We start from the raw sequence: 15,721 nt of genomic DNA, 5'->3' as shown, positions 1-15,721 counted from the left end.
GCGGTGCATTTTCACGTAGCCCTGACGAGGTAATTTAAATGCACTTCACAGTTCCTCGTTCAGGATGTGTGCTGAGTTTTCTCGGTAAGCCACAACGTGATTGTATCAGTTCTGCCAGGGCTGCTCAGAGTTTCACACACTCTTCTACCAAAGACATCGGTGAGTGAAGCCAATATTTGATGCTCAGAATGAGCCTCAATCCAAATGTATATTAACTGTGTTATTGTGTGTTTGCTTTTGTTTGATTTTATTACAGCAGAAATCTGACATCAGCAACCAGATAGATACCAATGGATAATTTTAGTGATGAATATTTCGATAACTTTTTCGATTATCAAAATGTCACGCCATATGAAGGAGAAGTCGTAGATGGAGAGGTTGCTTTATGCAAGAAAAACGATGTGCTCCACTTTGGAGCAACAGTTCTCCCAGCTTTCTACTCCATTATGTTCTTTCTGAGCTTGTTTGGAAATGGACTGGTGCTGTGCATCATCTACAAATATGAGAAGCTCAGCACGGTTAACAACATATTCTTGCTCAACCTCGTCATTTCAGACCTCATCTTCACCTTTAGCCTCCCTTTCTGGGCAGTCTACCACAAGTCTGAATGGATCTTTGGCCAAGGCCTTTGCAAGTTGGTGGGAAGCTGTTATTTCATCGGCTTCAACAGCTCCATCCTCTTCCTCACCCTCATCACCTTTGACCGCTACCTTGCAGTGGTCCATGCCATCTCTGCAGCCAAGAGCAGAAGGAAGGTGTACGGGTTTGCATCATCTGCCGCTATCTGGGTGATCAGTATTTTGGCGAGTATAAAGGATATAGTTTTTTACGATGTGATGAAGGGTGGAAACGGTTTGCTGTGTGAAATGACTGGTTACCACCAGATTTTCCTCACAAAATGGGAGCTGATTGGTTATTATCAGCAGTTTTTCCTGTTCTTCTTGGTGCCTCTGTTCATCGTCATGTACTGCTACATCCGCATCACCATCAGGATCATGTTCACTCGCTTGGCGGAGAAGTGCAGGGCAGTCAAACTCATCTTTGTCATCGTCTTCACCTTCTTCATCTGCTGGACGCCTTACAATGTGGTCATCCTGTTGAAAGCCATCAAGAAGTCCTTTGGAGAGCAGAACGACTGCTCAGATGCCCTCGACTATGCACTGTACGTCACACGAAACTTTGCCTACCTGTACTTCTGCATCAGCCCTGTCTTCTACACTTTTTTGGGGAAGAAGTTTCAAACCCATTTTCTGAAGCTTTTGTCCAAGAAGATAACGTGTCTGAAAATCGATTATGCCATGCCGTCAACAACCAGTAAAACCACATCAACCAGGAGCCCAATCACTGACTACTGAACATGAACAGGACTAACAGGAATGTGGTTTGTATGTGTGAAATGCTTTGCGTGATAAATGTATTGTTGGCAGGACACAAATACGAATGACAAGAAAAAAGAAAAACTAAGAATCCAAAGTGTCATGTTTCCTTTGAGTTTAATGTCCAGTTATTTCTCATTCGGTGCATATTAATGACTAGTATATGCCTAAAGAGTTCAATTTTAGCTCATTTAGAAAAAGCATAGATAAGAATTGTAATGTTTTACTTTCTACTTGTAAATTTGTACATATGTAAATATTTTGTCACAAATACATTTGATATCAGAATTTTTTTTTTAAATTTTACTCTATTAGCAAATGTATTAATGAAAACATAAGTCAAATTTATTTTACTTAAAAAAAAAACAAATATATCAAAGGTATTTGTGACATTGCAACATACTGTGTATCATGTAACCTAAATCTACGGATTCCTTTGCATTTAATCTCTCTTTACTTGTGGAATTTTATCTTTTGTGTAAAATTATTGTTGTAAAGGTTTATTCAGTGCCATTAATTGCTGGTGTATTCTGAGAAAAAAAAGTGACAGGAAGTTTCCTGATATGATCTATTCCCCCATTTGGTGACCTGTTCTTTGAACAGTATATAAGCTTACGCATTTGTCAAGTTCTCTGAAATTAGTAAACTTCCTGTCTTGTGAACACCTAAATACTGTTCATCAGAGCATTGGTATTCATCCGATCTGTATTTTAAAAATGAACTTATTTCTATAAGGCATGACAATAAATCATTATAAATGATCTGTTTGGTTGTGGTTGTGGTCATCTAACTAACCATCTCTTAGTGCTTTGCAGTTGACACATTTCTTTTTAAGAATGGCTTGATCAAAAATGAGGTCACTGTACTGTTGGTTTCTATGGCTGTTATCAAGCAGCAGATTGTATGAACTTTACTGTTTACAATCCTAACTGACTGGCATGGGTAATTGAATAAAAAAAAAAAAAAAAAGCGACATGACATTCAGCCAAGTATGGTGACCCATATTCAGAATTGGTGCTCTGCATTTAACCCATCCAAATTGTGCACGCACACACACACACAGAGCAGTGGGCAGCCATTTATGTTGCGGCGCCCAGGGAGCAGTTGGGTTCGATGCCTTGCTCAAGGGCACCTTAAGTCGTGGTATTGAAGGTGGAGAGAGAACTGTACATGCACTACCCCCACCCACAATTCCTGCTAGCCCGAGACTCGGACTCACAATCATTTGATTGCAAGTCCGACTCTCTAACCATTAGGCCACGACTTTCCCACAATATCTTGCCAAATAAGAATGTTGCAACAATCTGCAGAAATACCAAATACATTATTTCCGAATAGAAATGACAATAGTCATTCACAGGGCTGTTTAATTCTGATGTTCTTGGAATTGATTCTGATTCCAGGTTCTAGAATCGATTCTTTGCCATTGTCTTCCAATTCTTTTTTTTTAATGAAAGATTGCGAGATTGAACGTCTTGCCATGACCACAGGGTATAAACAAAGACAATAGACTTTATTAAAGCCATGTAACTGACAATCAATTAGCTAGCCTGCATTTTGGACAAATTTTGCATGTAATGAATGAAAAACACTTACAACAAACACTAAAATTGAATAATAAGCAATATAGAGTGACTATAATAAAAAGTGTTCATATATGGCTAGAATGTTTCAGTGTGATATACCCAGGGCTGTGCACAGACACAGTTCCCAAACCAAAAAAGAGGACACAACGACTTCATTGTCGATTTTTTATTAGAGTGGGCTCTCCCTCACTCTCTGAGCCTGCTTCTGTCTCATCTTCAATGGAAGAAGGGGAGAGTGAGGTAAGTTGAGCCAGTGAGTAAGTTGACCCATACCCTGCATCTTGGCAACTATACACTTTTACTGTCAAGTGACAATGTATTTTAGAGCCATGCATAATTTCTGCCAGACTGTGAAAAGAGGACACACGGCAATGGAAACATTTATTCATTTAGCAGACGCTTTTATCCAAAGCGACTTACAGATGAAGACAGTGGAAGCAATCAGAAAACAACAAAAAGAGCAATGATATATAAGTGCTATAACAAGTCTCAGTTAGGTTAACAGTACACGTAGCATGGGATTTTAATTAATATAATAAATAAAAAGAAAACAGATAGAATAAAAAATAAAAGAAAGAGCAAGCTAGTCAGAGGTCTTTACACACACACACACACACACACACACACACACATACATATACAATTGCATAATAAATGAAAAGAAAATAGAATACAAAAAGATTAGAAAGGTAGTTAGATTTTTTAAGAATAGAATTAGAATAGTGAGTGTTAAAGTTAGAGGGTGGGTTTTAAGATGGAAGAGATGGGTTTTAAGCCGATTCTTGAAGATGGCTAAGGACTCAGCTGCTCGGATTGAGTTGGGGAGTTCATTCCACCAGAAGGGAACATTTAATTTAAAAGTCCGTAAAAGTGACTTTGTGCTTCTTTGGGATGGCACAATCAAGCGACGTTCACTTGCAGAACGCAAGCTTCTAGAGGGCACATAAGTCTGAAGTAACAAATTTAGGTAAATGGGTGCAGAGCCAGTGGTAGTTTTGTAGGCAAACATCAATGCCTTGAATTTTATGCGAGCAGCTATTGGAAGCCAGTGCAAATTGTTAAACAGAGGTGTGACGTGTATTCTTTTTGACTCATTAAAAATTAATCTTGCTGCCGCGTTCTGAGTTAATTGTAAAGGTTTGATAGTATTGGATGGAAGACCTGCCAAGAGGGCATTGCAATAGTCCAGCCTGGACAGAACAAGAGCTTGAACAAGGAGTTGTGCAGCATGTTCTGAAAGAAAGGGCTTGATCTTCTTGATGTTGAATAAAGCAAATCTGCAGGATTGGACAGTTTTAGCAATGTGGTCTGAGAAAGTCAGCTGATCATCAATCATAACTCCAAGGCTTCTAGCTGTTTTTGAAGGAGTTATGGTTGATGTGCCTAACTTGATGGTGAAATTGTGATGGAATGATAGGTTTGCTGCAATCACAAGCAGTTCTGTCTTGGCAAGGTTGAGTTGAAGGTGATGGTCCATCATCCAGGAAGAAATGTCTGTTCGACAAGCTGAGATGCAAATAGCTACCGTCGGATCATCAGGATGGAAATGAGAGGTAGAAGTGTCATCAGGATAGCAGTGGTATGAAAAGCCATGTTTCTGAATGACAGAACCTAATGATGCCATGTAGACAGAGAAGAGAAGTGGTCCAAGAACAGAGCCCTGAGGCACCCCAGTAGTTAGATGTTGAGACTTGGACACCTCACCTCTCCAAGATACTTTGAAGGACCTATCTGACAGGTAAGACTCAAACCATTGAAGTGTGGTTCCTGAGATGTACACTAAACACTTTAATAGAGACAGATGTTTTCTCTGTTTTGGAGGAATGAGTATTGTTAAATTATATCACATTGCACCATTACTTGATGTTAGGGGTATATAATTTCATCAGTTGTTTATTTATACTATTATAGTTTTCATTAATAAACATTTCTATATAGACGATAACTGTGTCTAGTGTCCTTATGAATGTTGTTGACATGACTTTGTGAAAATGTAACTACAATATGAAATTGCATAGATGAAAATACTTGTTCTACAGGTCTCTGCACTAGTGTTATATGCTACTGTTTTGATAGTGTTGATAACATTTGCCTTACAGTATGTGGTATCCTGTCAGCAATAGCATGTCTGTGGGCTTTTTGATTAATATCAGTTTAAGTTCAGGCAGTGTTGCCAGATATTGCTTGCTATTTAGAAACAAACAATTAAATATTGAAATGTAAACTTAATTTAGTTGGTCTTATGTTGTTAAAGTTAACTTACTGTCTGTAAAAGGAAATTAATTGGTTTTTAAATTATTATTAATTTCACATAGGTTGGAATCAGATTCAGTCAGATGGTCATTTTACACACCGACTCAATTTGGGTCAATTTACCCCAAACCTGGGGCAAATTGAGCCATGGGAACACTTTTTTTTTCAGATTCAAATCAAGTCAAATCATATAAAATTGAGCTTTATTGTCATTCTGCTACATGTGTGTGTCAGGATAGACTCGGGAGACAGAGGTAGGTGAATTCAGAACAGTGATTTATTGAAATATATATATATATATATATATATATATATACACACACACACACACACAAGTGTTCGGTGAATCCTTTATCCTCAAGTGCAAGGTGAAACTCTATAGTTCTGATGCGGGCAGTATGGTAGTCACATGGGACGGGAATGCAAACAGGTGAGTTCACTCAGTTCTCTAATGTCAAAGCCACAGTCACAGATCAATCACTTATATTCTCTTCTTCTTTAGATGCCGAGGACAGTATCAACTCGGGGTAATCATAGGAGACTTCAGCGACCGCCGAATCACTGGTAGCAAACTGGTGATCCGCGGTCCTCAGGGTAGGAGAACAAAGACACAGGTTAGTGTAACACCAAAGGTGAGTATACACTGCATCTGACTTGCAGGAGCTCAGGAGACAAGTGTTCCTGTTGGAGTCTTGACGGGGAACTGAGGTACGGGTGAGTGCTCTTGTAGTGGCAGTGATTGGATCTGTGATGTGGGGCAGGTGTGACTAGTTAATAATCAGGGGACTGTGAGCGTTGATGATTGGCAGAGACCGGGCTTGCCAGATCCCTGACACTGTGAACATGTGTAGGACCACAGGGCTCCTTACGAAAAAGAAGTTTATTCAAGTGTGCTATTAGTATACTTTTTTAAAACCCAAAATAGGAACGTATGCTTTTATGTACTCCTCAGAAATATACTTAAAATGACACAAGTATACTTGACTTAAACTTACAAAAAGACTAAATATATTTGAGCTATACTCCTAGAATCCATGTTATCATTATTATTTGGTAGAGGGCGCTAGTACACATCTTCTGTACAGAATAAAAAAAAAAATACACAAGTGAAGAAGAAAAAAGAAACAACAGATACTATACCCAGGCGGCAAGGAAGTCGACAGGAAGTTGAAGTTGGCCGCGTACCGCCAATCTTGTAGCCGAACTTCACTTGCGTTAGCATTCCCATTGACTCCCATTCATTTTGGCGTCACTTTGACAGCGAATAACTTTACATTTGAGGCATTTAAAGACTCCATTTGTCCATTATTTATTTCTAAAGATACACGACAATGTATAAAGGGCTCCATTACCTTCTATGTTACATTATGGCCCCATAGAAACAGTTTTTGTAAAAATAGGCTAACCATTGCATCATAAACACTCGACTCTCTGTCACATTACCGTACATACAGGAGGAGAAGCTCGCAGGCAATTAACTTAATATGGCGTACTGGCGTTACATTTTAAAATACTATACAAAATAATTAATCAGAATACTTACTCCTGCTCACTCACGCCAAAGAACTCCCCGCTCAAGCTCGCCGTCTCTGCAAGATTAACGATGGCAGTTTGCACGCACAGCTACTAGAAGATTTACATCTGTCAGACAGGTTGCTTACGTCGTCAAGCTTTGTTTGAGTCTGCACGTCAGAAACAGAAGTACTAAAAATAGCTAAAAACGGGCTTCACTTGTCTCAATTGACTTCCAATGGGGTCGCTGTATCCATTTCTTTTACTGTCTATGACTATACCAGGGGGCAGCGTTTCATATTTTATTGAAGCTTCCCTGGGCGCTGCCATTGATTAGCAGACCCCCTCCTGCTGTTAGCATTCCATTGACTCCCATTAATTTTGGTGTCACTTTGACAGCAAATGACTTTACATCTGGGGCATTTAAAGACTCCATTTGTCCATTAATTATTTTTAAAGAAACACAAAAAATTTTATAAAATGCTCCATTACCTTGTATCTTACCTTATGGCCCTGTAGAAGCAGTTTTTGTAAAAATAGGCTAATGATTGCGTCATATCCAGCGACTCTCTGTCGCACAGTTGTCGAAATTAACGTATGGACAGAAGGAGAAGCTCGCAGGTAATCTTTTACTGTCTATGAGACAATTGGGGGGACGATTAATACTAAATACTATGAAAAATAACAAAATAATTAATCAGAATACTTATCAAAATTTGCTCCTGTGGTGATTCAGATTTCGCTTGGCACAGCGTTAGACGACTTACAGGTTGCTCACGTGACATCTACGGCATCAGGCTCAGTTTGAGTCTGCGCTGTACGCTCGACCCCCAGAAAGTGCGTGCTTCTAATTGAATTCACTTGTCTCTGTTGAATCCAATGGGGTTGCTGTGTCCATTTCTTTTACTGTCTAGGTATTATATACTTACACATGATACTAACAAATGTAGTCTAACACGACCATCTGACATGAAACAGCATCAAACCTGTAAAATTATGAAATAAAATGTTTACTGATGAAGAGGTAATAATTACAGTCAAGCTTTGGGGTGTTGATCGATCATTCTGAATCCAAGTCAGTCTTTTTTTCAGATTTTTGTTCAAAATGTTAATTATTTTTTTAAGAAACTTACCCACATTAAAGTGTTTTAAAAAAGATTGCATGACGCTTTTGTTTACAAGCAGAAGCCCTGCTACATACTAATTAAACATAAATATAAATATACAACAATTGAAGTATAAGAAAAACAACCTTTACATAACTGATATACTAAAAATATTTGGCTATACGTACACATAATCTGAGACTGTACAAAAACTTTGCATAAATAGCACTTTTATATCATTGCTCTTTTCTTGGTTTTGATTGCTTCCATTGTCCTCATTTGTAAGTCGCTTTGGATAAAAGCGTTTGCTAAATGACTAAATGTAATGTGGCGGGGAGTGATCACACAGGTGACAGTAATGCAATTAAGTCCCCAGATTGACCAGTGGATGAGAGTAGACAGTGCGGAGTGCAATGCACAAGTAAACATTATCAAATTGGTTTATAAAAGTGTCTAGTGCACATACAAAGGTATATTTGTGCTTATTTATAACCTTTAAATTAATTCAAAATCTCTTATAATCTTTCCATTTCCGTTTTTTCACAAACAATAATTTTTTGTCATCAAAACACAGTTTCCCAGAAGCACTTGTTCCCCAACAGCGTCCTGTGAGGAATCAAATCACATCCAAGCCCAACAAACTATTCATCCAATCAAATCCAGCCACCACAGGGACGACCAATCAGAAGCCAGTTGCTATCCAGACATCCAGTCGTGCAGGCAATCAGTGTGGAATGTGTGGAATGTGTGTGTTGAGTTTTGTTTTTTCGGAAAGCCACAACGTGATTGTATCAGTTCTGCCAGGGCTGCTCAGAGTTTCACACACTCTTCTACCAAAGACATCGGTGAGTGAAGCCAATATTTGATGCTCAGAATGAGCCTCAATCCAAATGTATATTAACTGTGTTATTGTGTGTTTGCTTTTGTTTGATTTTATTACAGCAGAAATCTGACATCAGCAACCAGATAGATACCAATGGATAATTTTAGTGATCAAGATTTCGAGAACTTTTTCGATTATCAAAATGACACGCCATATGAAGAATATGGAGAGGTTGCTTTATGCAAGAAAAACGATGTGCTCCACTTTGGAGCAACAGTTCTCCCAGCTTTCTACTCCATTATGTTCTTTCTGAGCTTGTTTGGAAATGGACTGGTGCTGTGCATCATCTACAAATATGAGAAGCTCAGCACGGTTAACAACATATTCTTGCTCAACCTCGTCATTTCAGACCTCATCTTCACCTTTAGCCTCCCTTTCTGGGCAGTCTACCACAAGTCTGAATGGATCTTTGGCCAAGGACTTTGCAAGTTGGTGGGAAGCTGTTATTTCATCGGCTTCAACAGCTCCATCCTCTTCCTCACCCTCATCACCTTTGACCGCTACCTTGCAGTGGTCCATGCCATCTCTGCAGCCAAGAGCAGAAGGAAGGTGTACGGGTTTGCATCATCCGCCGCTATCTGGGTGATCAGTATTTTGGCGAGTATAAAGGATATAGTTTTATACGATGTGATGAAGGGTGGAAACGGTTTGCTGTGTGAAATAACTGGTTACCACCAGATTTTCCTCACAAAATGGGAGCTGATTGGTTATTATCAGCAGTTTTTCCTGTTCTTCTTGGTGCCTCTGTTCATCGTCATGTACTGCTACATCCGCATCACCATCAGGATCATGTTCACTCGCTTGGCGGAGAAGTGCAGGGCGGTCAAACTCATCTTTGTCATGGTCTTTACCTTCTTCATCTGCTGGACGCCTTACAATGTGGTCATCCTGTTGAAAGCCATCAAGAAGTCCTTTGGAGAGCAGAACGACTGCTCAGATGCCCTCGACTATGCACTGTACGTCACACGAAACTTTGCCTACCTGTACTTCTGCATCAGCCCTGTCTTCTACACTTTTTTGGAGAAGAAGTTTCAAACCCATTTTCTGAATCTTTTTTTTTCAAGAAGATAACGTGTCTGAAAATCGATTATGCCATGCCGTCAACAACCAGTAAAACCACATCAACCAGGAGCCCAATCACTGACTACTGAACATGAACAGGACTAACAGGAATGTGGTTTGTATGTGTGAAATATATTGCTTGATAAATGTATTGTTGGCAGGACACAAATACGAATGACAAGAAAAAAGAAAAACTAAGAATCCAAAGTGTAATGTTTCCTTTGAGTTTAATGTCCAGTTATTTCTCATTCGGTGCATATTAATGACAGTTCAATTTTAGCTCATTTAGAAAAAGCATTGATAAGAATTGTAATATTTTACTTTCTACTTGTATCTATTTACATATGTAAATATTTTGTCAAAAATACATTCGATATCAGAAATATTTTTTAAAGTAACAATATTAACAAATGTATTAATGAAAATGTTACTTAAAACAACACACACACACACACACACACATATATATATATATATATATATATATATATATTGTCAATTTTTTATTAGAGTGGGCTCTCCCTCACTCTCTGAGCCTGCTTCTGTCTCATCTTCAATGGAAGAAGGGGAGAGTGGGGTAAGTTGAGTCAGTGGGTAAGTTGACCCACACCCTGAATCTTGGCAACTATACACTTTTACTATCATGTGACAATGTATTTTAGAGCCACGCATCATTTCTGCCAGACTGTGAAAAGAGGAAACACTTTGGGGGAATGGAAAGCCGTAACCAGGGTTTGAAAATAGTGTGGTCTGGGTCGAAATTGTGCTGTAATAACCCCACTCATTATCTGCACTAAACACTTTAAAAGAGACTGATGTTTTCTCTGTTTTGGAGGAATGAGTATTGTTAAATTATATCACATTGCACCATTACTTGATGTTAGGGGTATATCATTTCATCAGTTGTTTATTATTCATTCAGTAATACATATAGGCCTATTACTGATATAGTTTTTTCATTAATAACCATTTCTTGCATAAACGAAAATACTTGTTCTACAGATCTCTGCACTAGTGACGTTTGCTTTACAGTAAATGGTATCCTGTCAGCAATAACATGTTTGTGGGCTTTTTGATTACTATCAGTTTAAGTTCTGGCAGTGTTGCCAGATACTGCTATTTATAAACAAACAATTAATATTGAAATGTAAACTTCATTTTGTTGGTTTTATATTGTTAAAGTTATCTTTATAGAAAATTAATATGACTGTCTGTAAAAGGAAATTATTAAATTACATTATCAGATTATTCATCAGCTTCAGGATGTTCATTTTACACACTGATTCAACTCAGGTCAACTTACACCAAACCTGGGGCAAACTGAGCCATGGGAACACTTATTTTTAGAACCCTTTGTCATAGATAAATTCTGATAATTTAAAATGATAAGAATACTTTCATTTGGATTTTTTGGTAGAAAATATCCATATATAAAATACAGTGACTACTCAATCCTTCCATGCAGTTTCATAAATTTTTTAAATAAGAACCATATAATAGCATTATGGGCTAATTCATCATGTTTATTTCAGATACAAATCAAGTCAAATCATATCAAAATATTGTCATTCTGCTACATGTGTGAACATGTGTAGGACCACAGGGCTATATACTAATTAAACTAATAAATATACTACTAATAAATATACAACAATAGAAGTATAAGAAAAGCAATTATAGACTTTTACATATCTGATATATCATAAATTGTTGGCTACACACATAATCTGAGACTGTACAAGATCTTTGCATTAATAACGTTCATGAAATTGTGCAAAACAGATATGATTTGTAGTGCAATGCACAAGTAAACATTATCAGATTGGTTTATAAATGTGTCTAGTGCACATACAGAGGTATATTTGTCCTTATAACCTTTAAATTAATTCAAAATCTCTTTTTAAATTAATATTATAATCTCTTCTGAATTCATATACATATCTTTCCATTTCTGTTTTTCACAAACAATCATTTTTTGTCGTCAAAACACAGTTTCCCAGAATCACTTGTTCGCCAACAGCGTCCTGTGAGAAATCAAATCACATCCAAGCCCAACAAACTATTCATCCAATCAAATCCAGCCACCACAGGGACGACCAATCAGAAGCCAGTAGCTATCCAGACATCCAGTCAGCGTCCAGAAAATCAGTGCGGAATGTGCGTACGTGCGCGGGTGGGGTGAATGACGTAGTCACGATCATAACTGGAGAAAAGAAAAAACAGAAATCAAGCTGACGGAGCGTTTCCATTGGTTACAGGCTCCTGGTACCCAGGAAAGAGGATGTAGCATCTCCTGCGGTAGCTTAGCAAACAGGGCAAATGTGAGGTAAGGGCGGCTGTTGCGCGGGTTAATATGGGACGGATAATGGCCATATGAACGAGAAGGTGATGATTCACCGGCAGGTGATACTAACCCAGGTGAGTGTATGTGTGTTACACCGATGTAAGTTACCGCTAGCAAGGCGTGATGTGCAACGTCTGTAGCCAGGGGCAGTGGTTGACAGTACGGTAACAGTCAGGAGACTTCAATAGTGCACGGCGCTGCCAAATAATGCTGATTAAAAAGCTGTTTCGATTTATTTTGCCTAGTGTTATTCAGATAATGTTCGTCATCAGTCAAGGCCTCGCGTGTCTTTGTGTGGGGCGCGCGTTGGCGTGCACGTGCGTGTGTATTTGGCCCAGATGAGCATCCTCATCCTCATTCCTGAAGCCTAAACTCGATACAGCAACACTACACCTAAAGCCATATAAAATATGCATTTTTTATGTCTGTGTATTATATTTATACATATATGAAGCCATAATTATTAAATCAATTTAAAAATAATTAAAAATGAAAAAAAAAAAAAACATGACAAGTGAAGTAATGTGACGTGTGTGTGTGTATATATATATATCACATCAAAAACTATATTTACTTTTTTAGATTGTTTAAGGTTAGCAGGGAGGGGCATACAAATACATAAAAAAATACTGTCAGTAAATGTATTAAATACATTTCATTCGGATAAAAATAAATGTATTTTTTACAATAAAAAAACTGAGGGTCGTTAAATAAATCACAAACTACACAAACACCATCTTAAACCTTACAATCTATATATAAAACTACTTCACTACTAAAATGTCTACACCTAATTTCCATCCTAAGTGAGTGCAAAAGAAGTTATGATGAACCCAGACAGTCATAGGTCGATGGTCATTTTTGATTGTATAACTGTTTGTGGCTGTATGGTATGATGAAAATATTTACAATGGAAAATAAAAAGCTGTTTCTGTCTTCAAATGACAAATGGAAGTCATCTCAAACAGGAATGCCAGATGAAATTCAATAATAATATAAACAAGCAAATACAATAATGGATGTAAAAGCTGATGTCTGCGACGGATGATAAGCTGGTTTTCCGTGTTTAGTTGGGGACGTGTGTTCATTACTCAGGGGTCGTTAAGAGCAGAAATCATTTAGCCGATGAGCAGAGATGAGGTAGATTAGTATTGATTCACCTGAGACCAACAGGCTATTGATCCGCTCTAAAATCAGAAAAGCTTCAGAAGAGGAAAAAAAGGCCTTGTTCCTTTCCAGGCAGGAGTGCTTCCTGCTGAACGACCTTCACATGATGACGTGGACATTATTGAGTGAACTGACTTCATACGTTTTTATTTATACATGACATTTACTGTAAATATAGTCCCATATTTACACTATGATTATGAATATATATATTTAATCTAACATTAATTTAATTATAATAAAACTAAAATACATACTAAAATAATATGCCATAAATTCCACTAAACTGATATCACAAAGCATTGCATTTTTAATGCACAAAGCATTGCATTTATTCAGTGGCATTTTTATAATGTAAAATGTAAATTGAATATAATTACATGCATTCTAAAGTCTATTTTTAATAAATACGATTATTTAGCTTTTTATATTATATTTTATTTTATTTATTATTTTATTTTTTATTATATTTTTTATTCTTTTATTTATTTTATGCAATAAAAGCATTTAGAATTTAACTTTTGTCCAAAGTGACTTTAAATAGAAGAACAAAACCAGTAATACTGTCAGTATACAATGCAAGTGGCATCCTGTTATAATTTTCAAAACTGCATTTACATTTATGCATTTAGCAGATGCTTTTGTACAGTAGAAGAGCATAAGAAATTGGTCACAAAACTAGGAATGTTCATAGTATGCAATGGTAAACAACCTGCAAGGAGCAAAAATAGCATCACTGTAGATATGTCATGAAGAATACATGGAAGTTGTTAGCATATTTACTTTGGTGTCCAGCTAGAGTCTGTTCTACGTCACAGAGGAGATTACATACTTCAGATCTTCTTTCTAAAAGAATTGTAGCTTGATCTCTGTATTCTGGAGAGAAATATCCTGCTCTTGTAGGCCTGCGTGCTCCGTTATGTAAGTACATTAAGATTCTCTGGTTTCGGTTTGGCTCTGCGAGCCTGACGCTGCTCGAGCTAATGCATCTCATCCAGCGCGAGACACAGACACACACTGTGGTATTTAATGGAGCCTGTCCCTGGGGCCATAATGATTATAATTAATTTATCTGTGTCAGTGTGCTTGCAAGGTGCATTGGTAAAGCTTCCTTTCATCTTGTAAACACAAATGAGCCCAGTGGAAGATTCAGTTTGTTTCAGCGTGTCACAATGAAGTCAACATCAGAATTGGCATTCCTACTATTTTCTGTCAACAAAAAAGAAATTAATCCAAGCAGTGACCTCGTTACAAAAATTGATATCTGCCCTTTCATTAACCTTTACGAGGGTCACGTGTGTCAGAGTCTGCTAATGATATTGCTGTGCTGCGGTTGGCCCTTTGCCCTGTGGTGATCTTCCTGCATTGGCCAGGAAATCACGGCAGATGAAGCTCTGACTGATACACGTCTGTTTTCATGCCTTATGTACATGCATTTCAGTTCAGTGCAGTGCAACCTCATACAATCTTTGGTCGGTCAATATAAAATTATATTCTGGAACAAATGGAATATTGCAGATTCAGGTTAAGCATTTGTGGCATAATTCGATACTCTTTGGCTCTTTGGCTCACTCAGCAAATCGAGGTTACAGTGAGGCACTTAAACTAGAAGTACTTTTTTTTTTTTTTTTTTTTTAGATATTTCCCACTCTTGCTACTAGTACATTTCACAAATGATTACAATGAAATGCCACACTACACACTAAGTTAAACATGTAGAAAAACTGAAATTGTATTTTTTGGTAAATCTTTAGTAAGACTCCAATAATATATTTTTTTACAACTTTACAACATTTTGCATTGTTCTTAGTGACAATTAATGGTCACTTTAGGCTTTACATTGTCATGGAATTGAAGTTTTCAATTATTACTCTGCTGTTGCAATTACAATGCTTTTGAAAGAAGTCTCTTATGCTCACCAAGGGTGCATTTGTAAAATACAGTAAAATCAGAAATGTTGTGAAATATTATAACAATTAAAATTGGGCTAATTGTTTTCTATTGAATGTATTCTACAATTTAATTTATTCCTGTAGAAATCTGAATTTTCAGCATCATTACTGTAGTCTTCAGTGTCACATGATACTACAGAAATCATTCTAATATGTTGATTTGCTGCTGAAACAAGTATTTATTTCTTTAAAAATAGCTTGCTGACCCCAGACGTTATTTGAATAGTTGTACTGTAATTTATTTTAGATAGTCAGAATTATGCCATAAATGCTGTTGATTTTGCAATTCAAATCTTCCTTAACCGCAGACAGATATTAAATTTTTTGTCCTTAGGGTTTTAATTCAGTAAAGAGTGAACAGAGATCAAGAAACGATATTGAAGTCACAGGAACAGAAATAGGAAATGCCAGATTGAAACCATGGCAGATGGACAAGCTTTATGTATTGGAACAAATAGGTTATATATTTCAGAAATGTAT

The 15,721-nt window shown here is 37.2% G+C and overlaps 2 protein-coding genes and 1 pseudogene across 4 annotated transcripts in view; all 3 read left to right on the top strand.

The window, feature by feature from the left end:
• Positions 1–50: 50 nt before the first annotated feature.
• LOC127950555 (C-C chemokine receptor type 4-like) lies at positions 51–2,137 on the top strand. 2 transcript variants are annotated; one of them, XM_052547691.1, is made up of 2 exons: positions 51–159; positions 257–2,137. In XM_052547691.1, the coding sequence occupies exon 2, from the start codon at positions 291–293 to the stop codon at positions 1,353–1,355; it is 1,065 nt and encodes a 354-aa protein (XP_052403651.1). In that variant the 5' UTR covers positions 51–159; positions 257–290; the 3' UTR covers positions 1,356–2,137. The 2 variants fall into 2 exon arrangements, with proteins under 2 accessions (XP_052403651.1, XP_052403649.1); XM_052547689.1 differs by having other exon boundaries at positions 69–159; positions 260–2,137.
• A 6,320-nt stretch (positions 2,138–8,457) lies between these two features.
• Positions 8,458–11,028, top strand: LOC127950556 (C-C chemokine receptor type 4-like; annotated as a pseudogene).
• Positions 11,029–11,928: 900 nt separating this feature from the next.
• Positions 11,929–15,721, top strand: part of hecw1b (HECT, C2 and WW domain containing E3 ubiquitin protein ligase 1b) — a 34,525-nt gene continuing 30,732 nt past the window's right edge. The window contains exon 1 of one of the 2 annotated variants that reach the window (XM_052547687.1): positions 11,929–12,196. In XM_052547687.1, coding sequence (XP_052403647.1) covers positions 12,152–12,196 — 45 coding nt within the window. In that variant the 5' untranslated portion in view covers positions 11,929–12,151. The remainder of the gene's footprint in view (positions 12,197–15,721) is intronic. The other variant, XM_052547688.1, reaches the window with a different exon arrangement.

This window comes from Carassius gibelio, chromosome B2 (genome assembly GCF_023724105.1).
Source record: "Carassius gibelio isolate Cgi1373 ecotype wild population from Czech Republic chromosome B2, carGib1.2-hapl.c, whole genome shotgun sequence".
NCBI classification, from domain to species: Eukaryota; Metazoa; Chordata; class Actinopteri; order Cypriniformes; family Cyprinidae; genus Carassius; species Carassius gibelio.
The sequence above is the reverse complement of the archived record's forward strand: the minus strand, read 5'-3'. Positions and strand labels throughout refer to the sequence as shown.